General features: G+C 50.2%; 1 protein-coding gene across 1 annotated transcript; it reads left to right on the top strand.

Moving 5' to 3' along the window:
• Nucleotides 1–1,670: 1,670 nt before the first annotated feature.
• Nucleotides 1,671–26,874, top strand: DBNDD1 (dysbindin domain containing 1). Its single transcript, XM_030202757.1, has 4 exons — nucleotides 1,671–1,832; nucleotides 13,051–13,197; nucleotides 15,450–15,590; nucleotides 25,438–26,874. The coding sequence occupies exons 1-4, from the start codon at nucleotides 1,724–1,726 to the stop codon at nucleotides 25,599–25,601; spliced, it is 561 nt and encodes a 186-aa protein (XP_030058617.1). The 5' UTR covers nucleotides 1,671–1,723; the 3' UTR covers nucleotides 25,602–26,874.
• Nucleotides 26,875–27,592: the final 718 nt, after the last annotated feature.

Below are 27,592 nucleotides of genomic sequence, written 5' to 3'. Positions count from 1 at the left end.
TAAGGTCAAAACCGGGACTTCCTAGAACTGGGTAACTTGGCAGCTCTGATACACTGGAGACCTAGATATGCCTCACCCCATGCTTGGAATAAACACCCTGAATTCGCCAGGCCCCCTCCCTGCCCCTCTTCAAATCCTTGCTCAAAGCCCACCTCTTCAATGTCACCTTCGGCACCTAACCACCATACCTCTACTCAGGAAATCTTGACTGCCCCAACTTGTCATTTCGCCCATTAGATTGTAAGCTCCTTGGAGCAGGGACTGTCCTTCTTTGTTAAACTGTACAGCGCTGCGTAACCCTAGCAGCGCTTTAGAAATGTTAAGTAGTAGAATGAGCTGTGCCTCCAGTTACCTGCATTTTTCAGGTTGGGAGATGAGCACACTGTGAAAGAAGGGCAGCCAGGTGTATTTCTTATCATTGTAAAAGCTGAGCTTCCCTGGAGCTGCCACTTTCCCTTCAGCCACAGACTTATTCAGTAAAGGCCCGGAAAAGCCTAGAGGATCCTGTAAGTGGAGCCTGCAAAGGAACAGCTCAGATGCTCCTCATCTACACACCATCATTTCTAATTTAATGAAGAGCACGGCACACCCTTCGCCCAACCCCTTAAGGATGACTTCCCTGTAAATCCGTTACATCTGTAGCAGGGGCGTAGGCAGACTTCGGCGGGTCCAGAGCCCGAGGTGAAGGGCACATTTTAGACCCCCCCCCCACCGCCACCACCACCACCTTTGACCCCCCCCCCGGCACCAACCCTTTTGACCCCCTCTTCCTGTCACCGTCGGGTACCTTTGCTGGCGGGGGACCCCAACCCCCGCCAGCCAAAGTCCTCTTCTCCGGCGCGGCCACGTTGCTGATCTGCAAGGGCAGGCTTCTGTTTCTGTGAGTCTGACGTCCTGCAGATCAGCAATGCGGCCGTGCCGGAGTACTTCGGCTGGTGAGGGTTGGGGACCCCCGTCAGCAAAGGTACCCGGCGGCGGCGGGGGAGGGTTGGCGGCGGGAGGAGGGGTCAAAGGGGCTGGCGGGGGGAGGGGTGCTAGGGCCAAATCTACGGGGGCCTATGCCCCTGTGGCCCCACGTAGCTACGCCCCTGAAAAATATAAAGTGCAGAAGATGTCCTGGTTAGAAGAAAGGTCCCAGCCTTGATAACTCTTATTCTCAACACCTGCTCTCTCTCTCTCTCTCCTGCCTGATTTAGGGCGCAATGAACACCCGGTCTAGTACAGTCCTTTGTTTTTAATCGAGATAAGGAAATAAACCGAGACAAGCTGGTTTTCCTGTTCTGAAAGGTACTTTCAAAGGAAGATTAACAGTAAAGCTTCCAGAAGAGCAGGTGAAAATCCTTGAACCGGGAGCAAGGTGAGTCTTTTGCAGGTTTCAGTGCTCCCGACTCCACTAGACATTCCCCAAAGAGACAGCTTAGAGAGATTTCATTTCAGGAAATATATCTATTGTAACTTAGGGAGGGTCTGATGCTACCACAACACAACACAACACTGTAGCTCTCTGTCCTCTGCTCCTTTAATTGCCTGCGGCTCAGCTGGGGAGAGGGAGGAGGTGCTGCTGCTTCACTTCACCCCCCCCCCTCCCCTCCCCTCCCCTCCCCCTCTGTCTGCAGTCTCCCTCCCCTCATTTGCAATGCAAGGCAGAGTTTGCGTTTCAATGGCGAGGGGATGAGCTGCTGATGTGCCTGGCACAAGCCACACACTCGGTCCAGCTCTGGCAATGTGGGACTTGGCTACTGCAGTTCTCCCGGGCACAGCCTGCTGCAAAGACGCCCAGCCTGTGCCTCCCGCAGGTCCAATGGAGTCCCCAGGGGGGGCTGGGACCCCAGGTAAGCCGCAGCTCTTGCACTACTGGCAATGGGTAGGGCTGGCCTCGATTAGAACTCGGAGCCCGCGCGGGGTTGTTAATCCGAAACTGGATAGGAAGGAGATTTCCTTCCAGCTCCCTTTTCCGACTGAGCTATTCTTTTTAGCAGTCCTTGTCTGTCTCCAGCTTTGTGGCCAGTTCCCATCCAGAGCTTTACCTGGCAGGCAGATGATAGGGATAATGGTAATTACAGTGCAAAAAGGGGAACGAGAACAATAAAGGGTGAGAATATAAGAACCAATAACGAAATGCAGCAAACATCTGTGGGAGCCTGAGACCAAGGAACTGGCTTTAATCCTTCTCCCTACACAGTAATTCACTTCCTTTGGGAGCACATGGACCTGACAACACTTTTCATACCAGGAGTTTCTTGAATCTTTACAGAAGGATGCACAGTCTGTCCCAGAGCTGAGGTGCCACCGGGGCCCGGGGATTTCTGCTGGCTCTCAGACCACCTTCAGGCCAGTGTGAAAATTATCCAGGCAGTTTTCCGCCTCTGATAAGGGAGGCGTGGGAGAGTCAGGAAGGTATATTTACAGCTTTGAACACACTTACCAGGTTGTCCAATATCCCTGATCATGGCTGATGTATCAAAGTCTAGTGCAGTGGTTCCCCAGACCCAGTCCTGGAGGCATCCCAGCCAGTCAGGTTTTCAGAATATCCACAATAATATTCATATGAAAGAGCTGCATGCAGTGAATGCAAATCTCTCTCTCTCATGAATATTCATTGTGGCTATCCTAAAAGCAGTGGCATAGCAAGGGCGGGGCGGTCCGCCCTGGGTGTACGCTGCTGGAGGGTGCAGAGAGCAGCCACGCGCCTGTCGGCTCCGCTGGTTCCCGGCTCCCTCTGCCCCAGAATAGGTTACTTCCTGTTCTGGGAGCCAGTGGAGCTGACAGGCGCCAAGAATGCTCCCGGGGGGGCTGATGCGCCAGGGGAGAGGGGGTGTCATGCTGCACCCTGGGGGGACGGACGCCGCTGCACCCGGGGGGGGGGGGGGTGCGTAGCGGCGATCCGCCCTGGGTGGCAGCCGACCTAGGATGGCCACTGCCTAAAAGCCTGACTGGCTGGGGTGCCTCCAGGGCCAGATTTGGGAATCCTGATTCAAATCCCATTGCAATGCCTTGTGATCTTAGGCAAGTCACTTAACCTTCCATTCCCTCAGCTACAAACTTAAAACTTCACATGCTAAGAAGCTCCTGGGTATAAAAAGGGTTTCTTGGCATGTAGCGTCTGCTAATTCCATCAGTGCCCAGTGAAAGGCTCCTTAGATAGGAAACCCTCTAGGACTAGGGAAATGTTCCAGTACTTTCCCCTACTAAGGCAATGCATTTATTTGAATTTAGCTAATCTGTTTTCTTACATTTGAGTGCACTAGGTATTTCCCTGTCCCTGGAGGGATCACAATCCGAAGTTTGTACCTGAGACTATAGGAGAGTTAAGTGACTTGCCCAAGGTCACAGGGAGGAGCAGTGGAATTTGAACCTGGCTCTTAACTTGCTGCTCTAACCCTTAGGCCACTCCTCTGCTTCATGAATAGGAACAAACTGAAAAATATTGTAATGAAATGTCAGTCTGCTGGAAAGACTCGGCATTTATTTCTAAAGAACAAGCAACTTCCCAAATTAGAAACAGGGCCCCCTCTTGTTCTGCTGCCTAGAGCCAGGCAGCAACATGCACCCCCCCATCCCCCACTCTTCAAAGACAGGGAGTTTTACCTTCTGTCTTTAGGTCCCCCAGCAGTGGCCCATCGTCTGGGGAACAGAAAGGGATCCCCTATTCCTCAACAATCCCAGAACAGAAACTGATCCACCAGAGAAATACCCTCAGCTCTGGGAATAGAAAGAGGGATTGAATCCCCCCCCCCCCCCCCATACACACACATTCCTCAGCTACAGTGATCCACCACAGAAATACAAAGTAGTTAATTTAAAACAAATCAGAGAAACTTTTTCTTCACTCAACGTGTAATTAAATTCTGGAATTTGTTGCCAGAGAATGTGGTAAAGGCAGTTAGCTTGGCAGAGTTTAAAACAGGTTTGGACGGCTTCCTAAAGGAAAAGTCCATAGACCACTATTAAATTGGACTTGGGGAAAATCCACTGTTTCTAGGATAAGCAGTATAAAATGTTTTGTACTTTTTTGGGATTTTGACAAGTATTTGTGACCTGGATTGGCCGCTGTTGGAAATACTTTTGTACCCTCAGCTGCCCAGGGAAGAGAGGGATCCCTCTGTTCTTACGCTGTCCTCTAAGTCAGAAAGAGCAACTTCCTATTCCTCATTAGTCAAGATAAAATAGTGACCACTTTGTGCCCAGGGAGAATTACAAGATCTCTGTCCCTCCCCCCTTCCCCCCCCCCAAAAAAAAGAATGACTCGGGGGAGAGATGCTCAAATGTTTGTGCAGAAAATTAATGAAGGGATACACAAAGCTGATTACATGTACATTTTATGCATGGTTAAATGGCACTATGAAACAAAGTAGGGGGGAGTTAAGTGCCTGGCACATGCGCACAAGAACCGTGCTTACCACAAGTGCAAGCACACTTCTGCGCTGATAGATATGAACCTTTTAAAAATTACTTGTGCTTTAAATTTTTAAAGGTAAACAGGTTCCAATGTGTGCCGTCACTTTCGCTTCTGCCTGGACTTGGCCGCGTGTATTTTCTCACTATTGGCGCTTAGAAGTTGCACGGGCTTCCTTCTGCTTGCAAAAGAAGCAAAACCAGCAGTTTAGCAATTTTGAAGGCTTGATATCTATTAGAGTAGTTTATTAAGAAGCACAGAAGACACTGATATGCCATGGTTTTTTTCCCACTAGGTGAAAATTATATTTTCTCTTTCTCATTGCTAAATTTTTTGAACATAAGCCACATGCAAAAGAAAGATAGTTTATAGCAAGTTTATGAAAACGGTAACGGAATTCAAAAATGCATGGGATAAACATAAAGGAATCCTGTTCAGAATGAATGGATCCTCAGAAGCTTAGCCGAGATTGGGTGGCGGAACCGGTGGTGGGAGGCGGAGCTGGTGATGGCCAAGACTTCTACGGTCTATGCCCTGAAAATGGCAGATACAAATCAAGGTAAGGTATACACAAAAAGCAGCACATATGAGTTTATCTTGTTGAGCAGACTGGATGGACCATACAGGTCTTTTTCTGCCGTCACCTACTATATTACTATGTATGTAATGTGAGACATTTACAAGAAATCCTCTCCTCAAACCCTTCCTGTGTTTAAAGGGGCATCATTTGCTTCTGGGCATTGGGAGGGAATAACACCTGATTAGCATCAGTTTGAAAGCATTTAAATACAATTTGCAGCTCATAATCCTGCATTAACCCGTTTTACCTCTGGTATTAGTTTTTCAGCATTGGCTCTATAGGTTTGAAAGCTTTGGGGCTCATTTTTAAAACAGCAAAAGAAAAAAACAAAGTGGCAGATGGATGGTTTTCCAAAAAATTATTTTTATTTATTTATTTATTGCATTTGTATCCCACATTTTCCCACCTATTTGCGGGTTCAGTGTGGCTTACAATACATTGGAAGATGGAAGTACAATTTGTAACAACTTGGTTATAGATTACATTTTGAGGAGTTATGCGGAGAAAGTCAAGTATCCTTGAGAAAGTAGAACAATTGAGAAGAACAATGGAAAGAGACAGCGGGAAGATTAATAAGGCAGCAGAACAGTTATGAAATTGTTATGTGAGTAAAGGTATAAATGTGGTGAAATTATTGATAATGTGCGTAAAATTACTAACTGTGTGTGTGGACTTCATATGCCAAATTTTCAAAACGAATTTTTAAGATGGTTTTATATGCAGTTCATCTCAAGGGGGCATGTTGTAGGTATGTTTTGGGTGGGACTAGGGTGGGCTTACAATCTGGACGTTTTTTTTTTTTTTTTTTTTTTGCAATAATGGAACATAGTAAAAAAAATCCAGAGCAAAAAATAGGATTTTTTTTTTTTGGCTAGACCTGTTTCAATGATGATTAAGTGCCAAAAAGGTGCCCAGACTGACCAGATGACCCTTGGAGGGATAATGAAGATGACCCCCCCCCCTTAATCACTCAGTGGTCACTGATCCCCCTCCCACCCCACCCCCAAGAGGTGAAAGTGACAGTACATACCAGGCTCTACGACAGCTGTAGATATAGTGACCAGTCCTCTCAGAGGTGCAAGCGGGTCCCTGGAGTAGCCTAGTGGTCAGTGCAGTGGACTGTAGAGAAGGGGACTCGGGTCCATATCTCACTCTTAACTGGAACACTTGTAGTGGAAAGTGTGAGTTGCCTCAAAACCCACAAAATACCTACTGAACCCACATTGAGGTGACACCTGCAGGCATAAGGGCTTTTGTAGTGGTTTATAGTTGGGTACAGTACCTTTTTTGTTTGCTATTCCTGGAGGCTGGCTATACAATATAAGAGGGATGTGATGTGTACCTGGGACCTTTTATGTGAAGTTCACTGCAGCGCCCCCTAGGGACAGTTTTTGTTTGAAAATGGCACTTAAAGATGCACTGAGCACAAAACCATCTAAAATAGGGAGATTTTCAGACAACTGGGACTGACATTCTTAGAAAAATAAAATGCCCAGACATAAACAAAAGTGTGTATTTTGATGTTATGAGGTAGATTTTGGGAGCCTTCCCTCCACTACATCATGGATGTCTTTGCATTTTGTTGGAAATGCATTTCTGTTCTATTTCGCCTACTTTGACTTGGGCTTCCCAGTTCAATTTTTGTATTTATATTTCCGTTTCTAATTTGTGATCCCTTCTTCTGTCTGTTTTGTGTGTGACCGAGGTGTGCTGTTCTGTTTGCTTGTAGTTTTCTGTGTAGATCTCTGTAGCAGTTCACGTGTTCTGTTTTACCAGTAGTTCTAGGGCCCTGTGTTATGTTTGTGGTGGGTCTGCTACATGTATGTTGAGTTAGGATTTTTTTCAGGTTTTGTATTATTTCACAATCTGCCTGTTAGTGGAGAGATTTATGCAGTGCATTTATTCAGATGGCATGAGAATCAGAATTTATAGGAATGCACATGACATAATATTTTTTGTATGGTAACTAATATCCTAGTTTATGATCTGAATCTGTTGTTGGGGAGGGGGTAGAGGGTTCTTGTGGATGCAGGGCATGTTTACATTTAATTCATAAGAATTGCCATACTGTATCAGACCAAAGGTCCTTGAGGGTCACGAATGCAAGCGTTGTTTATCAGGTGTGTCCCGACTGAAAAAGGGTTGAGAACCACTGCATTTAGATGGACGTTCGTAAGTATGAAATGTTCTGTACGGGTATATCCTTTCCCGCATCACTTAACCTCGTATGCCTCAATGACAGAATGTATCGCATGTGTCGGTGATTCAGCAGAGCGAAAAATGTGGGTCATCCACTGAATACTGAAAGTGATTCTGGAAAGCAAAGTGAGAAGATGGAGAAACAGAGTGAAGGAGATAGCTTGTGAGGAAAACAACATGGTCATCTCAGGCCTTGGCTGATAAGAAATGCAGTCTGTCTGTCTGTCTGCATTCTTAACTCAGACCTGTGCAAAACAATAACAGCCTGGTATGGGGATGGAAGATCCTCGTGTATGAGAGGGGGGAATGCCTGACATAAGCTGGACTCTGTGGTATTGCAGCAGGGACAGCCCTCGTGATCATCTTCACAGTTTCATCGTGTGCTCTTTGCCCGTGTAAGAGTCATGAGTCACTGCGTGTTCTCATTGCTTCTGGCCTGTGGAAGATCTGATCAGGCTTTCACTTTAGTTTTTCTTATACTGTACACTGCATCCCAGACAGTATATATGTACTGCCCAGCGTGGTTGAGGATAGTGGTGAAAGCAACATAGGAACCGGTTGACGGACAGGCACCAGAGGGTGGTGGTGAATGGAGTTCGCTCGGAGGAGGGAAAGGTGAGTAGTGGAGTGCCTCAGGGATCGGTGCTGGGGCCGATTCTGTTCAATATATTTGTGAGTGACATTGCCGAAGGGTTAGAAGGTAAAGTTTGCCTATTTGTGGATGATACTAAGATCTGTAACAGAGTGGACACCCGGGAGGGAGTGGAAAGCGTGAAAAAAGATCTGCGGAAGCTAGAAGAATGGTCTAAGTACTACTACTACTATTTAGCATTTCTATAGCGTTACAAGGCATACGCAGCGCTGTACAAACATAGAAGAAAGACAGTCCCTGCTCAAAGAGCTTACAATCTAATAGACAAAAAATAAATAAAGTAAGCAAATCAAATCAATTAATGTGAACGGGAAGGAAGAGAGGAGGGTAGGTGGAGGCGAGTGGTTACAAGTGGTTATGAGTCAAAAGCAATGTTAAAGAGGTGGGTTTTCAGTCTAGATTTAAAGGTGGCCAAGGATGGGGCAAGACGTAGGGGCTCAGGAAGTTTATTCCAGGCGTAGGGTGCAGCGAGATAGAAGGCGCGAAGTCTGGAGTTGGCAGTAGTGGAGAAGGGAACAGATAAGAAGGATTTATCCATGGAGCGGAGTGCACGGGAAGGGGTGTAGGGAAGGACGAGTGTGGAGAGATACTGGGGAGCAGCAGAGTGAATACATTTATAGGTTAGTAGAAGAAGTTTGAACAGGATGCGAAAACGGATAGGGAGCCAGTGAAGGGTCTTGAGGAGAGGGGTAGTATGAGTAAAGCGACCCTGGCGGAAGATGAGACGGGCAGCAGAGTTTTGAACCGACTGGAGAGGGGAGAGGTGACTAAGTGGGAGGCCAGCAAGAAGCAGATTGCAGTAGTCTAAACGAGAGGTGACAAGGGTGTGGATGAGGGTTTTGGTAGAGTGCTCGGAAAGAAAGGGGCGGATTTTACGGATGTTGTAAAGAAAGAAACGACAGGTCTTGGCGGTCTGCTGGATATGAGCAGAGAAGGAGAGAGAAGAGTCAAAGATGACCCCAAGGTTTCGAGCTGAGGAGACAGGGAGAATGAGAGAGCCATCAACAGAAATAGAAAACGGGGGGAGCGGGGAGGTGGGTTTGGGGGGGAAAATGAGAAGCTCGGTTTGGCAATTACAATTCAATGCGAAGAAATGCAAAGTGATGCACTTAGGCCCTCATGATCAAAAGCAAACTCTGGCGCTAGAGGCTGTTAACGCCATACTAGCGCCAGAGTTTGCAGCCGACCCATGATCAGAGCCCTCGAGCGCCTGAAACAGCGCACTCGAGGGCTCTCAGCGCAAGTAGCATGCAAATGCATGCTAAACAGGGCTTCTAGCGCAATTAGCTTGCAAATGCATGCTAATTGGCGCTTAACGCATTCATCCCCAATGATCAGGGAGTAGAAATCCAAGAGAGGCGTATGTGTTAGGCGGTGAGAGTCTGCTAGGTATGGATGGGGAGAGGGATGTTGGGGTGATAGTATCTGAGGATCTGAAGGCGATGAAACAGTGTGACAAGGCGGTGGCCGTAGCTAGAAAGTTACTAGGCTGTATAGAGAGAGGTGTGACCAGCAGAAGAAAAGAGGTGTTGATGCCCCTGTACAAGTTATTGGTGAGGCCCCACCTGGAGTATTGTGTTCAGTTTTGGAGGCCGTACCTTGCTAAGGATGTAAAAAGAATTGAAGCGGTGCAAAGAAAAGCTACGAGGATGATATGGGATTTGCGTTACAAGACGTATGAGGAGAGACTTGCGGACCTGAATATGTATACTCTGGAGGAAAGAAGAAACAGGGGTGATATGATACAGATGTTCAAATATTTGAAAGGTATTAATCTGCAAACGAACCTTTTCCGGAGATGGGAAAGCGGTAGAACGAGAGGGCATGAAATGAGATTGAAGGGGGGGGGGGGGGGGGGGCAGACTCAAGAAGAATGTCAGGAAGTATTTTTTCATGGAGAGGGTGGTGGATGCTTGGAAAGCCCTCCCGCGGGAGGTGGTGGAGATGAAAACGGTAACGGAATTCAAACATGCGTGGGATAAACATAAAGGGATCCTCAGGAGCTTAGCCTAGAATGGGTGGCAGAGCTGGTGGTTGGGAGGCGGGGATAGTGCTAGGCAGAGTTATACGGTCTGTGCCAGAGCTGGTGGTTGGGAGGCGGGGATAGGGCTGGCCAGACTTATACGGTCTGTGCCAGAGCTGGTGGTGGGAGGCGGGGCTAGTGCTGGGCAGACTTATATGGTCTGTGCCAGAGCTGGTGGTTGGGAGGCGGGGATAGGGCTGGCCAGACTTATACGGTCTGTGCCAGAGCTGGTGGTGGGAGGCGGGGATAGTGCTGGGCAGACTTATACGGTCTGTGCCAGAGCTGGTGGTTGGGAGGCGGGGATAGTGCTGGGCAGACTGTGCCAGAGCCGGTGGTGGGAGGCAGGGATAGTGCTGGGCAGACTTATACGGTCTGTGCCAGAGCAGGTGGTGGGAGGCGGGGCTGGTGGTTGGGAGGCGGGGATAGTGCTGGGCAGACTTATACGGTCTGTGCCGGGACTGGTGGTTGGGAGGCGGGACTAGTGCTGGGCAGACTTATACGGTCTGTGCCAGAGCCGGTGGTGGGAGGCGGGGCTGGTGGTTGGGAGGTGGGGATAGTGCTGGGCAGACTTATAGGGTCTGTGCCAGAGCTGGTGGTTGGGAGGCGGGGTTGGTGGTTGGGAGGCGGGGATAGTGCTGGGCAGACTTATAGGGTCTGTGCCCTGAAGAGGACAATACAAATAAAAAAGTAGCACATATGAATTTATCTTCTTGGGCAGACTGGATGGACCGTGCAGGTCTTTTTCTGCCGTCGTTTACTATGTTTAAGGCAGATATTGTAAATAGTACTTTGCCATACTTTGTATTATTGTTTGAATATTTTTACTGCTGTAATTGCTTGTTGCTTATGTTTGACTTATTCTTGCTGTGAATTCCTTCAAAAAGGCGGTAAATAAAAGATCCTATGGCCTATCAAGTCTGGCCACCCAAAGCCATCTTCTCTCTCTATCGCCTGCTTAGAGATCCTATGTACTTGTCCCAAGCTTTCTTGAATTCGCAGACTGTTTCATCTCTACCACTTCCATGAATTCCGTTCCATGAATTCACCACCCTTTCCGTGAACAAGTATTTCCTCAGGTTTCTCCTAAATCTGTCCCCTTTCACTTTCATCCCAGTGGCGTACCAAGGGCAGGGCGGTGGGGGCGGTCCGCCCCGGGTGTCAGCAGGTGTGTGTGTGGGGGGGGGGGGGGGGGGAGCTCCCACCCAAACGGCCACTGGCGCTGCAGTCCCCACCTGCCTACCAGCTCTGTCGACAGACAACAGCCCTTTTCTCCTGCCACCACCCCGCCTTTAAAAAAAAATATGTGAAGCGGTGTCGCAGGCAGCGCCTCGCGTCTGCCCTGCTTGTAAAAGAAGCAAATCTCCTCATCATCGTCAGGTCTTCCCTCACTGTGTCCCGCCCTCCTCTGAGGTAACTTCCTATTTCCACGATGGCAGGACAGAGTGAGGGAAGGCCCGACGATGACGAGGAGATTTGCTTCTTTTACAAGCAGGGCAGACGTGAGGCGCTGCCTGCGACGCCACTTCACAGATTTTTTTTTAAAGGCAGGGTGGTGGCAGGAGAAGAGGGCTGTCGTCTGTTGACGGAGCTGGTAGACAGGTCAGGTCGGGGGGGGGGTTCTCAGCTGGGGAGGGTAGGGGGTTCTCAGATGGGAGATGGGGACTTGGGTAGGGTGGGGAGGGGGTTCTCAGATGGGGGGGGGGGGGTGGGAAGGGGGCTCTCAGATGGGAGGTGGGGACTGGGGTAGGGTGGGGAGGGGGTTCTCAGATGGGAGAAGGGGGGTGGGGTGGGGAGGGGAGGGGGTTCTCAGATGAGAGAAGGGGACTGGGGTGGAGGTTCTCAGATGGAAGAAGGGGGATAGGGAGGGGGTTCTCAGATGGGAGAAGGGGCCATAAGGGAAAATGGGGCATGCCTGGGTCAGGTGGGAGAATGGGTCTGGGGCTGAAAAGGGGGGCCCTAATGCAAGGCATGTGGATGAAGGGGGCTGGAACTGGGGGCTGAAAAGGAGGGTAGGTGGGATAAGGGGGCTAGTACTGGGACTGGGGGCTGAAAAGGAGACAGGGAGAAGTGGCTGGGGGCTGAAGCTTGGGACTGGTGGGAGAAAAGGGCTGGGGCTGAAACTGGGGGCTGGTGGGATAGTGGAGCTGAAACTGGGGGCTGAAAAGGGGGGGCAGGTGGGAGATGTGGGCTGGGGCTTGAACTAGGGGCAGGTGGGATAAGGGGGCTGGAACTGGGGGCAGAGAGAAGGGACAGATCCTGGATGGAAGGGGGAGCGAGAGGGAGGGCAGACCCTGGATGGATGGGAGAGGGAGGGCAAATGGTGGATTGAAGGGGCAGAGAGAAAGGGCAGACAGTGGATGGAATGGATAGAAAGGGCAGACAGTGAATGGAAGGGGGGGAGAGAGAGAGAGGGCAGACAGGGGCAGATGGTGGATGGAAGGGGTAGAGATAGAGGACAGATGTGGATGGAAGGAGCAGGGAGAGAGGGCATACATTGGATGGAGGGGACAGCAGAGAGGGTAGACACTGGATGGCAGAGAGAGAACGAAGACAGATGCTGGATGGAAGGAAGACAGTGAAAAGAAGATGAGGAAAGCAGAAACCAGAGACAACAAACTGTAAATAAAATATATATTTTTATTTTTTTGCTTTAGGATAAAGTAGTATTGTAGCTGTGTTGATAAGTGTTTATAATAGAACATGTAAACAAGGTAATCTTTTTATTGGACTAATTTTAATACATTTTGACTGCACCTCCAAACCCTGTGTGGGCCCCCCTTTTTTAAAATTTGTATGATAATTTTTGTATTTTGGTTTTGTGAATCTAGAAACCTGAGGGCAGATAAAGGCCAGATGGCTCATTCAGTCTGTCCATCCACATCATTCATCATCTCATCCTCTGCCTAAGAGATCTCATGATTGGAAGGCAGGAAAGGGTCTATTACAGTAAAGGTTTTAGCTTAATTTGCTGGGTGATTCTGTATTATGATATAAGTTCAGTTCTTTTCAGCTGGTGACAATGAATGGATTATTTTGATAGATCATTACATTCAGAATGAGAAGGGGGCGAGAGATGGAGGGCTTTCCTCCCATTTGCATCATGCTGGACTCCTGCTAATTGGTAAAACTCTTAACGTTGGTTCGGAAGATCTGACCTTTTATGTGAATTGAGTAATCCTTGTCTTATTTGCTGGTTACAGAAACCATTAGAAGAGGTCAGAGCTCATCACGCAATGCTGTTCCTGTAGATGTGGCTGTCCAGGAGGTGTGCGCTGTCCCCACAGCAGAGGAAGAAGTGGGAATTCCCATTCCCAGTTCGGGACTGCTCCATGTCGCTGAGAGACGCCGTGAGTAATAATGCTGGAATATTTTCCCTGTGGTAGGCCACTGATTCCAGGATCTCTGCCTCATAGATTACTAGTCCAGATGTGTACCCTGTATTCGGTACTGGCTGTGGGACCTCTTCCCTCTGGTAGGTAGGGCTACTGACTCACTAGAGACAGGTGACTGGTCCTTTCCCCATATTGACTGAATTTCAGCTACACCCCCTCTTTCTCTCTGGCTCCCTGTACAGAGATACCAAGTCTCCCTCATTAGAATGTCACATCCAGGCAGGGCTGGTGGTTGGGAGGCGGGGATAGTGCTGGGCAGACATATACTGTCTGTGCCAGAGCCGGTGGTGGGAGGCGGGGCTGGTGGTTGGGAGGCGGGGATAGTGCTGGGCAGACTTATACGGTCTGTGCCAGAGCCGGTGGTGGGAGGCGGGGCTGGTGGTTGGGAGGCGGGGATAGTGCTGGGCAGACTTATATGGTCTGTCCAGAGCCGGTGGTGGGAGGCGGGGATAGTGCTGGGCAGACTTATACGGTCTGTGCCAGAGCCGGTGGTGGGAGGCGGGGCTGGTGGTTGGGAGGCGGGGATAGTGCTGGGCAGACTTATACGGTCTGTGCCAGAGCCGGTGGTGGGAGGCGGGGCTGGTGGTTGGGAGGCGGGGATAGTGCTGGGCAGACTTATACTGTCTGTGCCGTGAAAAAGACAGGTGCAAATCTAGGTAAGGTATACACAAAAAGTGGTTGGGGGCGGGGATAGTGCTGGGCAGACTTATACTGTCTGTGCCGTGCAAATCTAGGTAAGGTATACACAAAAAATGGCACATGTGAGTTTATCTTGTTGGGCAGACTGGGTGGACCGTGCAGGTCTTTTTCTGCCGTCATCTACTTTGTTACTATGTTATATCCATTTTGATGGCTCTCTGAGCCCCTTCTATCACTCATTAATGCCCTCATGATCAAACCCTGGCGCTATTTTAGATAGCGCTCTGGAAGTACCGCTCTTCCAACACCGTAGTAGCACGGTGTAGTGCTATGGCATGATCAGAAGTTAATATATGCAGCGGCGCTAATCCCTGTAGACAGCGTAGTTAAATGAAGCTAAGTAGCCAGGACGCATGCGCACTAATCATACGCGCCAGGCTACAAACAGCACGCGTGTGCGTAGGGCTGCTTGTCGTAAAGTGCGTCCTGTCGTTAAGCGTGTTCAACCACACGGTGCTGTAAAACATTGGTTGCCTGTTGATCGAGGTGGCTTTGCATTTTTGTTGTTTTCTAGGGGGTGTAATTTTATTTACCATTTCCCTTCTTATCTGATTTTTCAGGATTCAGCGCCGGCTTGTATAGCATAGGTAGTGTTGCATCCATTGGTAGGCGCTCTCTTTCTCTCTCTCACACTCTCTCTGAGCCCCGAGTTGCACTCATTGGAAGGTGCTCTCTCGCACTCATTAGAGCCTCTGTTCCAGTGCACTGATCCCAATCGCTCCTTTCATGAGGGGTATTTCTGAGAGAAGAAAAGCCAAATAGCCCCCCCCCCACCCCACCCTCACCAGTAAGAAGAAGTCTGATCCTTCCTCCCTCCCACCTCGCAGCTGGTTGCTCAGTTACCAGGTCAAATTCCTTTGCAAAAAGCTCTGGTACTGCTTCCACTCTCCCTTCCAGAAGCACCAAAGGAAGGCCAATATGATTTTTAGGTTACTCCTGTCATTTTAAATCTTTCCAGGTTATACCCTGGATGCACAGCCTGACTCGTTTCACTCTGAGTTTAAAGCTCAGTCTTTGCGATGGCCCAACCCTGGCATCTGTCCTCGGCTGAAGGAGTTGCACCTTCTGTAGTCTCTGGGAAGGACCATGAGCTGTGTTTAACACATGCAGAAGCTTCCTGTCCCATGACATTAACAATCGAGCAGTCATTAAGGAACCAAGATTGTCTCTTCCTCCCTCCATATGTCAGAGCTGCATATGTTGGGCTCACAAACACACAGCACTGCTACAGGGTCTTTACACCTGCAGAGGTGAGATCAGCTGGCAGAGGTGTGAAGCTGTGAGTTACAGCTACTCTCTGAGGCAGAGCTGCTGCTTTTAGTAAAGATTAAATCCTATTCCAGTTGCCACCCTTAAGAGAGGGCTTCAGCTTTGTGTTTTCTTGAACCTGTATATGACAGCCGTGAAGCCAAAGGCCTCGAGCCCAGGTGTGGTATTATTGGAACCTATAATGAATGACTAGATTATTACTAATAATGCCCTCTGTCTTTCTTCTCTCCCCCCCCCAGAGCCTCTCAGCAGCGTCTCCTCTCTCGAGGTTCATTTTGACCTGCTGGACCTGACAGAACTGACGGACATGTCGGACCAGGAGCTTGCTGAAGTTTTTGCCGACTCTGATGATGAAACCCCACAGACGGATCCCGCGGGAGGTGAGGCTGCACTGGGTGTGGGGCAGAAGGGGTCCTTATTCCCTGCGTTCGGTGATTGGTACCTTGGTTCTAGGTAGCAAGAGAGGATTCCAGCCAGCTGCTTTTACAAAACCTGAACTTCAAACCGAACGAGGACTGGGAGTGAGCCAAATACGGACTGTCTGACAGTAATCTACTGCAGCCACTGGGTACACTTACTCGGTGTTTCATGCCCAGACGCAGTGCCTCTTGCTGTCGCTTGCCTGCCATGCTGTCCTGTGTGCTGCAGCTTCCTTTCCACCCTGTGCCAGGCACTGAAGCTTCCATGCCACCTTCTGACACTGCTGTTCTGTGCCACACTGATCCCTGGTTTAGTCATTTAGGCACTGACTGCCCCCCCCCCCCCCCACTCCCTTCCAGTGCTCTCCAGTCAGATTTGGAGAGAACAAGGAAGCTCTTCAGATGCACGGAGACAGGGGCGTGGAATGTCTCGTTACAAGGTTAGAAGCCACTGGCTTGGTCACCTACATTCTCTGGCGTTTCTCTGCCATCATCAAGTCTTCCTTAATCAATCATACCTGGTGTCAGCGCTTAACCTCCAAACTTACCAGCATGGGCTGGACTAGGGGCTGGGATGTGAGCTTCGGTGTGCAGCGGCCTTAGATTCAGGGAGTGGGATTTATTTACCGCCTTTTTGGAAGAATTCACTCAAGGCGGTGTACAGTAAGACTAGATCAAACATAAGCAATAGACAGTTACAGCAGTGTGTGCTGGGATTGCATGTTGGAGGAGGTGGGGGTAGGTGTGGTACCAGCATTTTAAGTCAGAGGGTGGGGTAGGAGTGGAGGTGTTTGGGATGGGGTACTGATACATGAATTTTAAGAGGTTGGGGGTAGGAGTAGTCAGAGGGTGGGATCTGTTTTGGCCAGGGTTCAATCTGTAGGACTGAGGGAATGGCAGATAGTGACAAGGAGTGTCAGTGAGGGAACTAGAGGGTCTTGGATTTGATATACCGCCTTTCTGTGGGTAAAACCAAAGCAGCTTAAGTATATTAGATGCAGGTACTTTTTTCTGTCCCTAGTGGGCGCAGTGGAGGGTTAAGTGAGTAGCGGCTACTCCTCCACTAGGCTTCCCTGATTCTCAGCTTCTTGGCCCTCTCCCCAGAGGAATGCCTAGTCATAGGAGCCGGCTCTATGAGAGCTGGTGGGTGCTGAGCAAACGCCTTCATTGTATCCAGGGGGAGGCGATTTGAATTGTAGCCCTACTAGGTCTGACCAACAGTCCATCCAGCCCACTATCCTGCTTCCAACAGTGGCCAATCCAGATCACAATTACCTGACGGAAACCCAATCATTTTGAAGTGTTGGCATCCTTTGGGTTTTCAGGATTACTGCAGGAATGAATATGCAGTGCTTATAGTATTAAAGCAGTCAAATACTTTTTTCAGTAGCAGCTCAAGGTGAGTTACATTCAGGGACTCTGGATATTTCTCTGTCCCAGGAGGGCTCACAATCTAAGTTTGTACCTGAGGCAATGGAGGGTTAAGTGACTTGCCCAAGATCACAAGGAGCAGCAGTGGGATTTGAACCGGCCACCTCTGGTGCTCTAACCACTAGGCCGCTCCTCCACTACTGCTACTCTTTAGGGTTCTACATGGAATGTTGCATGGAATCTTGTCACTCTTTAGGATTCCAGAATGTTGCTATTCTTTGGGGTTCTACATGGAATGTTGCTACACTTTGAAATTCTGCATGGAATCTTGTTGTTCTTTAGAATTCTAGAATCTTTATTTATTTAGATTTTGCTCACACCTTTTTCAGTAGTAGCTCAAGGTGAGTTACATTCAGGAACTCTGGATATTTCTCTGTCCCAGGAGGGCTCACAGTCTAAGTTTGTACCTGAGGCAATGGAGGGTTAAGTGACTTGCCCAAGATCACAAGGAGCAGCAGTGGGATTTGAACTGGCCACCTCCGGATTGCAAGACCGGTGCTCTAACCGCTAGGGCCACTCCTCCACTACTTAGGGTTCTACATGGAATGTTGCATGGAATCTTGTCACTCTTTAGGATTCCAGAATCTTGATATTCTTTGGGGTTCTACATGGAATCTTGTTATTCTTTAGAATTCTAAAATCTTTATTTATTTAGATTTTGCTCACACCTTTTTCAGTAGTAGCTCAAGGTGAGTTACATTCAGGTGTGCATCGCCCCCCCCCCCCCCCGTTCTGCTCCCCACCCCTCTCTTAAAATCCTCTTGGCAGCGGTACTCATAGGCTGCCTGCGGCCTGCTCCGTGCTGCCACCGCTGGGTGAACATGCCAAGAAGATTTTAATTGGGGGGGGGGGCAGGTCTGAAGGGGTGCGTACGCTATGACACACCTACCCTAAATACACTACTGGCTGGGTGTGACTGCAGGAGATGCTGGAGAATCGCTGCACTGATTATCGGTCCACTCCATCTTGTAGCTCATTTTGTCCATGTGTTATGGTGCAGCGGCCTTTGTTCTTCTCTCTGCCTCGTTGGTGATTGTACACACTGGTATTAAATTAGTTTATTTGATGAGCATGGTAGAGGAGAACCCAAGCACAAAAAAATGTCCCATCGGAACTGGAAAGGCAGAGTCTTAATCTGTTTCAGGAGCCAATGCACAAATGGTTGAGCGCCTGCCTTCGAACACAAGCCAAAGATTTGCGTGGCGGTGAAGTAAACTAATCCATATGCAAATCTGATACATGCAGAACTTGTGTGCTAATCGTGAGAGCACAGCGGACACGTGCAGAAGGTTCTGCATTATGTGCATGTCCGAGCCAAAAAAAAAAATGGGCCCGTCTGGATCAGCTTGGGTGAATCTTTTCATAAAGGTGGTTAATAAAGCCCAATAAATAAATGTTTGGAATGCTGTTCTGTGTGTAAACTTTGTGCCACCAGTATGTTGATTGTGCACAGAATAAAGTTCCAGCAGAAGCGCAGATACAGTTCTTTCCGCTCAGACCCGTGCGCAGAGCTGTCTGCTCCTCCCGTTAAAAAAAAACAACTTGTGGGTACTGTTGGGCATTAAATTCTCAGACACTACTGCAGAAGAACAAGGTAACCCTTCTTCTCCGCCTCGGACCTGGCTTTCAGGTTCCTGCGTTGTGCTTGCCTTAAAGTCTTCTGCATTGGTGAGGAATCGGTTAGTCTCATTACCGTTCATTTTAATATGCTGTGAGCCGGTGTCTAATGCAGGGTTAGCTTCAGCACAAAACCTTTTTCTACACCCAGAAAATGATGTGTAGTTGTGTTACTTTTCTGCATCAGCCCCTGATTACGGTTTGATCTTGGTCTGGTAATGGTGTCACTAAACCTTTTGCTTTAGTTACAGCGTAGCTCAGCCGTATCGTGTTGTTGGTTTTTTTTCCTTTAGTTATAGCGTAGCTCAACCGTATCGTGTTGTTGTTTTTTTTTCCTTTCGTTACAGCGTAGCTCAGCCGTATCGTGTTGTCGTTTTTTTCCCTTTAGTTACAGCGTAGCTCAGCCGTATCGTGTTGTTGTTTTTTTTTCCTTTCGTTACAGCGTAGCTCAGCCGTATCGTGATGTTGCTTTTTTTCCTTTAGTTACAGCGTAGCTCAGCCGTATCGTGTTGTCGCTTTTTTTCCTTTAGTTACAGCGTAGCTCAGCCGTATCGTGTTGTCGTTTTTTTTTTCCTTTCGTTACAGCGTAGCTCAGCCGTATCGTGTTGTCGTTTTTTTTCCTTTAGTTACAGCGTAGCTCAGCCGTATCGTGTTGTCGTTTTTTTTCCTTTAGTTACAGCTTAGCTCAGCCGTATCGTGATGTCGCTTTTTTTCCTTTAGTTATAGCGTAGCTCAGCCGTATCGTGTTGTTGGTTTTTTTTCCTTTAGTTACAGCGTAGCTCAGCCGTATCGTGATGTTGCTTTTTTTCCTTTCGTTACAGCGTAGCTCAGTCGTATCGTGTTGTCGTTTTTTTCCCTTTAGTTACAGCGTAGCTCAGCCGTATCGTGTTGTCGGTTTTTTCCCTTTAGTTACAGCGTAGCTCAGCCGTATCGTGATGTCGTTTTTTTCCCTTTAGTTACAGCGTAGCTCAGCCGTATCGTGATGTCGTTTTTTTCCCTTTAGTTACAGCGTAGCTCAGTCGTATCGTGTTGTCGTTTTTTTCCCTTTCGTTACAGCGTAGCTCAGCCGTATCGTGTTGTCGTTTTTTTTTCCTTTCGTTACAGCATAGCTCAGCCGTATCGTGTTGTTGTTTTTTTCCCTTTAGTTACAGCGTAGCTCAGCCGTATCGTGATGTCGTTTTTTTCCCTTTAGTTACAGCGTAGCTCAGCCGTATCGTGTTGTCGTTTTTTTTCCTTTAGTTACAGCTTAGCTCAGCCGTATCGTGATGTCGCTTTTTTTTCCTTTAGTTACAGCGTAGCTCAGCCGTATCGTGTTGTTGTTTTTTTTTCCTTTAGTTACAGCGTAGCTCAGCCGTATCGTGATGTTGCTTTTTTTCCTTTAGTTACAGCGTAGCTCAGCCGTATCGTGTTGTTGTTTTTTTTTTCCTTTCGTTACAGCGTAGCTCAGCCGTATCGTGTTGTTGTTTTTTTTTCCTTTCGTTACAGCGTAGCTCAGCCGTATCGTGTTGTTGTTTTTTTTTCCTTTCGTTACAGCGTAGCTCAGTCGTATCGTGTTGTTGTTTTTTTTTCCTTTCGTTACAGCGTAGCTCAGCCGTATCGTGATGTCGGTTTTTCCCTTTAGTTACGGCGTAGCTCAGCCGTAGCGTGATGTCGCTTTTTTTCCTTTTGCGTAAGCTACTTCTCTTTTGGCTTTGAGGTGCTAATGACCACAGGCTGTGTCACTTACTACCTCAGCAGGTAATTTCTGGGCTCTGGGTGGTTTTGTTGGAGGGATAGAGGAGACTGGACATGCTGGAGCAGGGGGGGCACTGATGTTAATGTGAAGTCACTGCCTGATTCCCAGCTCATGGTGCCAGTCACTGAGGACTGGAGTGTTTGTGAGCCATACAAGCTGTGCTTTGTTCATTGCTATTCTTGCTTTGCTAATGAGGTTCAGCCGCACTGTGGCTGCAGCACGTATGGAAATCCAGCCGAGTGAGTCTGAAGGAGAGAACTATCTAGAAATGGAAAATGCTCAAATGCTATGGCCCTGAATTTCTTATTTTATACCTTTTTTTTAGAAAACCAAAGTTTAGCCAATACCCTGAAGCTCCTCCTGCTATTCCAGTACCGAGACCACTCCCCCCTCTCACAGAGAGCTGTGCAAATGAACCTGTCTCTTGCCCTGCACCATGCTCCCTACTGTTCCACTAATGAGACCCCCTCCCTACACAGAGAAATGCATCTGTTCCTGCTATGCACCACCCCTGCTATTCCAGTACTGAGACCCCCCCCCCCCCCCAAAAAAAAAAAAAAAAAAATCAGATCTGGAAACGCACCTCTCTCCTGCTCTGCATCCCCACTCCACTAGTCCAGTACTGAGACCCTCCCAGCACACAGAGCTGTGGAAATACACCTGTTCCTGCCCCACATCCCCCCCCCCAGCACACAGAGCTGTGGAAATACACCTGTTCCTGCCCCACATCCCCCCCCCCCAGCACACAGAGCTGTGGAAATACACCCGTTCCTGCCCCACATCCCCCCCCCCAGCACACAGAGCTGTGGAAATACACCTGTTCCTGCCCCACATCCCCCCCCCCAGCACACAGAGCTGTGGAAATACACCTGTTCCTGCCCCACATCCCCCCCCAGCACACAGAGCTGTGGAAATACACCTGTTCCTGCCCCACATCCCCCCCCCAGCACACAGAGCTGTGGAAATACACCTGTTCCTGCCCCACATCCCCCCCCCCAGCACACAGAGCTGTGGAAATACACCCGTTCCTGCCCCACATCCCCCCCCCAGCACACAGAGCTGTGGAAATACACCTGTTCCTGCCCCACATCCCCCCCCCCAGCACCCAGAGCTGTGGAAATACACCTGTTCCTGCCCCACATCCCCCCCCCCAGCACACAGAGCTGTGGAAATACACCCGTTCCTGCCCCACATCCCCCCCCCCCCAGCACACAGAGCTGTGGAAATACACCTGTTCCTGCCCACATCCCCCCCCCCAGCACACAGAGCTGTGGAATACACCTGTTCCTGCCCCACATCCCCCCCCAGCACACAGAGCTGTGGAAATACACCTGTTCCTGCCCCACATCCCCCCCCCAGCACACAGAGCTGTGGAAATACACCTGTTCCTGCCCCACATCCCCCCCCCCAGCACACAGAGCTGTGGAAATACACCCGTTCCTGCCCACATCCCCCCCCCCCAGCACACAGAGCTGTGGAAATACACCTGTTCCTGCCCCACATCCCCCCCCCCAGCACACAGAGCTCTAGAAATGCATCTGTTCCTGCTATGCACCATCCCTGCTATTCCAGTACTGAGACCCCCCCCCCAAAAAAAAAAAAAAAATCAGATCTGGAAACGCACCTCTCTCCTGCTCTGCATCCCCACTCCACTAGTCCAGTACTGAGACCCTCCCAGCACACAGAGCTGTGGAAATACACCTGTTCCTGCCCCACATCCCCCCCCCAGCACACAGAGCTGTGGAAATACAACCTGTTCCTGCCCCACATCCCCCCCCCCCAGCACACAGAGCTGTGGAAATACACCCGTTCCTGCCCCACATCCCCCCCCCCCAGCACACAGAGCTGTGGAAATACACCTGTTCCTGCCCCACATCCCCCCCCCCCAGCACACAGAGCTGTGGAAATACACCTGTTCCTGCCACACATCCCCCCCCAGCACACAGAGCTGTGGAAAATACACCTGTTTCCTGCCCCACATCCCCCCCCCCCAGCACACAGAGCTGTGGAAATACACCTGTTCCTGCCCCACATCCCCCCCCCCAGCACACAGAGCTGTGGAAATACACCCGTTCCTGCCCCACATCCCCCCCCCCAGCACACAGAGCTGTGGAAATACACCTGTTCCTGCCCCACATCCCCCCCCCCCCCCCCCAGCACACAGAGCTCTAGAAATGCATCTGTTCCTGCTATGCACCATCCCTGCTATTCCAGTACTGAGACCCCCCCCCCCCCAAAAAAAAAAAAAAAAATCAGATCTGGAAACGCACCTGTCTCCTGCTCTGCATCCCCACTCCACTAGTCCAGTACTGAGACCCTCCCAGCACACAGAGCTGTGGAAATACACCTGTTCCTGCCCCACATCCCCCCCCCAGCACACAGAGCTGTGGAAATACACCTGTTCCTGCCCCACACCCCCCCCCCCAGCACACAGAGCTGTGGAAATACACCCGTTCCTGCCCCACATCCCCCCCCCCCAGCACACAGAGCTGTGGAAATACACCTGTTCCTGCCCCACATCCCCCCCCCCAGCACACAGAGCTGTGGAAATACACCTGTTCCTGCCCCACATCCCCCCCCCAGCACACAGAGCTGTGGAAATACACCTGTTCCTGCCCCACATCCCCCCCCCCAGCACACAGAGCTGTGGAAATACACCCGTTCCTGCCCCACATCCCCCCCCCCCAGCACACAGAGCTGTGGAAATACACCTGTTCCTGCCCCACATCCCCCCCCCCAGCACACAGAGCTCTAGAAATGCATCTGTTCCTGCTATGCACCATCCCTGCTATTCCAGTACTGAGACCCCCCCCCCCAAAAAAAAAAAAAAAATCAGATCTGGAAACGCACCTGTCTCCTGCTCTGCATCCCCACTCCACTAGTCCAGTACTGAGACCCTCCCAGCACACAGAGCTGTGGAAATACACCTGTTCCTGCCCCACATCCCCCCCCCCCCCAGCACACAGAGCTGTGGAAATACACCTGTTCCTGCCCCACATCCCCCCCCCCCAGCACACAGAGCTGTGGAAATACACCCGTTCCTGCCCCACATCCCCCCCCCCAGCACACAGAGCTGTGGAAATACACCTGTTCCTGCCCCACATCCCCCCCCCCCCAGCACACAGAGCTGTGGAAATACACCTGTTCCTGCCCCACATCCCCCCCCCCCAGCACACAGAGCTGTGGAAATACACCTGTTCCTGCCCCACATCCCCCCCCCCCAGCACACAGAGCTGTGGAAATACACCCGTTCCTGCCCCACATCCCCCCCCCCAGCACACAGAGCTGTGGAAATACACCTGTTCCTGCCCCACACCCCCCCCCCCAGCACACAGAGCTGTGGAAATACACCTGTTCCTGCCCCACATCCCCCCCCCAGCACACAGAGCTGTGGAAATACACCTGTTCCTGCCCCACATCCCCCCCCCAGCACACAGAGCTGTGGAAATACACCTGTTCCTGCCCCACATCCCCCCCCCCTGCTGTTCCAAGTCTTCATTTGTATAGCTTTGAAAGGCAGCACTTTGCTAAGATCAGAATTCTGTCCATTGTAAAGTACTGCAGGGTCCCATGACTTCTCTCCTGCCTCAGCAAAGGAACCCTTGGCCCATTTGTACCTGCTTGAGGGCTATGAACAGCTCTGATTTTCAGGATATGGGTCGTTAACTATCCATCAGGCTAATCTGCATATCCTAGTAGCTGAAAACCAAATCTGTTGGTAGCTCTCAAAGGCTGAGTTGGTGCACCTTTAATGCAATATATAATATAATGCCTAAAACACCTTGTTTAGACGTTTGTATGGATCTGTTTTGAAGGATGTCTAACCAAAAGTTAGAAGTGCCTGTGTTCCAGCTGTCCACAGAGCAGCAGATCAAAGGGTTCAAGAGAGACGTTCTCTCATCTGCACATTTCCTCTATGGGATTGTTGCTGGCGATCTGTTAACTTTAATGGCGCCTCAGATCCACTGGATGCATCCTCCAGGAGATGAGCAGGAAGGAGACTCCATAGCTTAAAATGGGGGTGATGAACAGGCAGCTGGACTGTTGTTGGGGGGTTGTCTGGGTCTTGCCGCATCTGCGTAAGTGGAACCGACGTTTCAGCCGTCGGACTGGTGCTTTCTTCAGGGTGCGCTTTGACGTGTGCGCTGGTCTTTAGATAGTGGGGTTCTCAGACCTGATGGGTTGGGGGTTTGGGGTGGGTGATTTCCTCAGGAAGGCAGATTCTGTGAGAAATGGGAAGCAGGAAAAGTTAATTGTTCGCAATTTAAAATTGTGACCCATGAACTTTCTTACCAGAATTCCTGCCTTTCGGAGGAAACCACCCATCTCAAACCCCAGCCAGTTGAGAACCCACTATAAAGACAAACTGCAAAGCTTGTAGTATACCCTGAAAAAAGCCAGAGCCAGTGGCGTTCCTAGGGGGGGCGGTGGGTGCACGACGCTGGGGGGGTGCCGCGCGCCTGTCCTCCGTTCGTTCCATGCTTCTTCTCTGCCCCGGAACAGGTTACTTCCTGTTCCGGGGCAGAGAAGAAGCATGGAACGAACGGAGGACATGTGCGCGCGGCACCCCCCCAGCGGCGTGCACCGGGGGGGGGGTTCCTTTGCAGGGGGTATCCTTTCACCGGGGGGGGGGGGTCCGCACTGCATCCGGGGGGGGGCGCTGCACCCGGAGGGCGGGGCGCATTGGCGATCCGCCCCAGGTGTCCGCCCCCCTAGGTACGCCACTGGCCAGAGCACCAAAGCTGAAACATCGGTTCCACTTACGACAACAATCATGATGTCAGCCACAGAAACCTAAGAGAACAGGCAGCTAAATGTTCTGCTCTGTCCTGGTCTAACTGGGGCTTTGCCATGTCCATTGTGTCTGAAATACCTTTGAAAAGCTGTTCAAGACCTCTTGTGCATTTATAGACTTGCGGTAGCCCTGACAACATCTACGGCTAAGAGGGCTCGTTTGGCACACGAAAGGGGCACTGCTTCTGCTAAGACATGCCTGAGGGTTTCCTGTCTCTTTCTTGGTTGCAGGGTCACACCAGCCCCCCACATCACGTGGAGGGTATCTGAGGTCCCCTTCCTGGACCAGGACGAGAGTGGAACAGGGCCGGGAGAAGAAGCATCTGAGTGAGCTGGAGCTTCAGACGGGGACCACAGACAGTTACCTCACTGTGGAAAGAGCTAAGGATGAATAGGGGGGTGTCCATCTTGCTGGATCTCCCTCGACCAAAAAAAGGTGCCAAAGCAGGAGCTTGTGCTGTTGCCCTTTAAAAGGAAAGAAAAACAGGAAAGAGAAAACTCTTTTGGAAGTGAATCTGTCTTAATTTAAAGTTACACTACTTCTTCCCCCAGACTGTTGGAAATGTTTCAGTGCCAGAATTCTCCCCCCCCACCACCATCCCTATACACACACTGTCTCTCCCAGCTCCCAGAAGGGAGACCTGCATCAGATGTGGGGGGGACGCATGAGGAAAGAAATGTCTATAATTCATTGCTGGCTCTGAAGGATTCAGTGGCAGGAGACGAAGGTGGGACTGGCTGACCCATGGGCGGCTTCTTTATGCCTTTTGACGCTATGCACCAAATCTGGCAGCCAAGGACAAAGCACACGAATCCAGTTGCCTCTTTACTGTCTGGGCATGGAGCAGGCCGGGAGGATGTCAATGTGGGCTCTGTCACTGCTCCTTTCTGCCATAATCCCCCCTCCCTGTCTAGGGAAGCCCAGGGCCCATGGGGAGCTCAAATAGTGGAATAGAAACTATTTGGATTCCTGGTGTGGCTTCTTGTGACCTTGGGAAAGTCACTTAACCCTTTATTGCTCTGGCTACAGAACTTAGATTGTGAGCCCACTGGGGCCAGAGAAGGTACCTGCATGTAATAGATGTGGTATATCAAAGCCATGACCCTGTAGCTGGCAAGAGAAGCAGTGCAGAGCCACTGCCACCTGTGCCCTGAAGCACATTAATTTTCCAGTGGCCTTAACGCCTTCCTCTAACATGACTGTTTTCATCTGTCCATGCAGTTTCCAAAGCCCCATTTTGTTTTATTTTGCCTGAGCTGATGTGCCAAGTGCCAGCTTAAGTTGCATGAATTGACCAGGAGACTCCACCATCCCTAGGACCGTTAGTGTCCAGCTGATTTTGCTATCGCGCATCCTACAGTGTGTGGTGACATTGCTCTTCCATCCATCCGTTCATGAGGAAAATCCTGACATGCTGGAAGCCTGTGCCACCTTCCAGCGGTCTAATGTGTGTGTGTGTGAAGCTCTTCACGGTATGAGCTCCATATGTTAAATCAACAGCTTGGTCCTTCATCATCTTCTCCTCTGTTCTGTCCCTGAGAACGTGAAACTTATCGTTTACACAACCAGTTTGCAGGAAAGGGAAATCGTAGATGCTTAAGAAGCTGAAGATTTCAGTGGACACAATGAACATTTTTAAAAGTAACCACATTGCCCATGGATGTCCAGAAAAGAGAAACATTGATAGGCAGGGGCGCCCCCCCCCCCCCCCGCCATGCCGCTGCCACCGGTGCCCCCGCCATACTGCTTCCCTCCAGCAGAGTTGCCACTGTCCTGTTCCCCCCCCCCCCCCCCCCACCTTGAAGGCTTGTGGCTTACTTGGGGGCAGGAAACAAAGTCCCCTCTTTCCTGCCCAGCGCAGCGCTTTGTTTACAAAATGGCTGCTGAGACTTCCCACAGTAGTCTCACCCCCCAAAAAAGAGGACACATGTCCCTCCCCGCCCCCTGTCACATACCGCCCCACCCCGTCCCCCTGTCACACACCCCCTAAGGGGTGTCCTAGCCTCCCCTTACCTTACTGTACTGCCCTGGTGGTCTAGTGACCTATTTGGGGCAGGAAAGAACCCCCTGTTTCCTGCCCGGAACGGCTGCAGAGACTGTCTTGCTCCCTCCTGTATCGGCGCCGATTCAAAATGACTGCCAAGAGTGACCTTGCAAGATTTCTGCAGAAGTGTTGCGAGGCCACTTCAACTCTCGGTGGCCATTTTGAATCGGGACCGGAGTCAGCAAACAACAGTCTGCAGGTGCTCCGGGCAGGAAAGAGGGGGCTCTTTTCTGCCCCAAAGAGGTTACTAGACCGCCAGGGCAGTACAGTAAGCGCAGGGGCAGATAGGACACCGCTGGGCCCGCCTGCCAGCCTGCCCATTTGTCTGCAAATCTGGACAA

Source organism: Microcaecilia unicolor, chromosome 5, assembly GCF_901765095.1.
Source record: "Microcaecilia unicolor chromosome 5, aMicUni1.1, whole genome shotgun sequence".
In the NCBI taxonomy this organism is placed as follows: Eukaryota; Metazoa; Chordata; class Amphibia; order Gymnophiona; family Siphonopidae; genus Microcaecilia; species Microcaecilia unicolor.
Note: the sequence above shows the minus strand (reverse complement) of the source record. Positions and strands in the feature narration are given on the sequence as shown.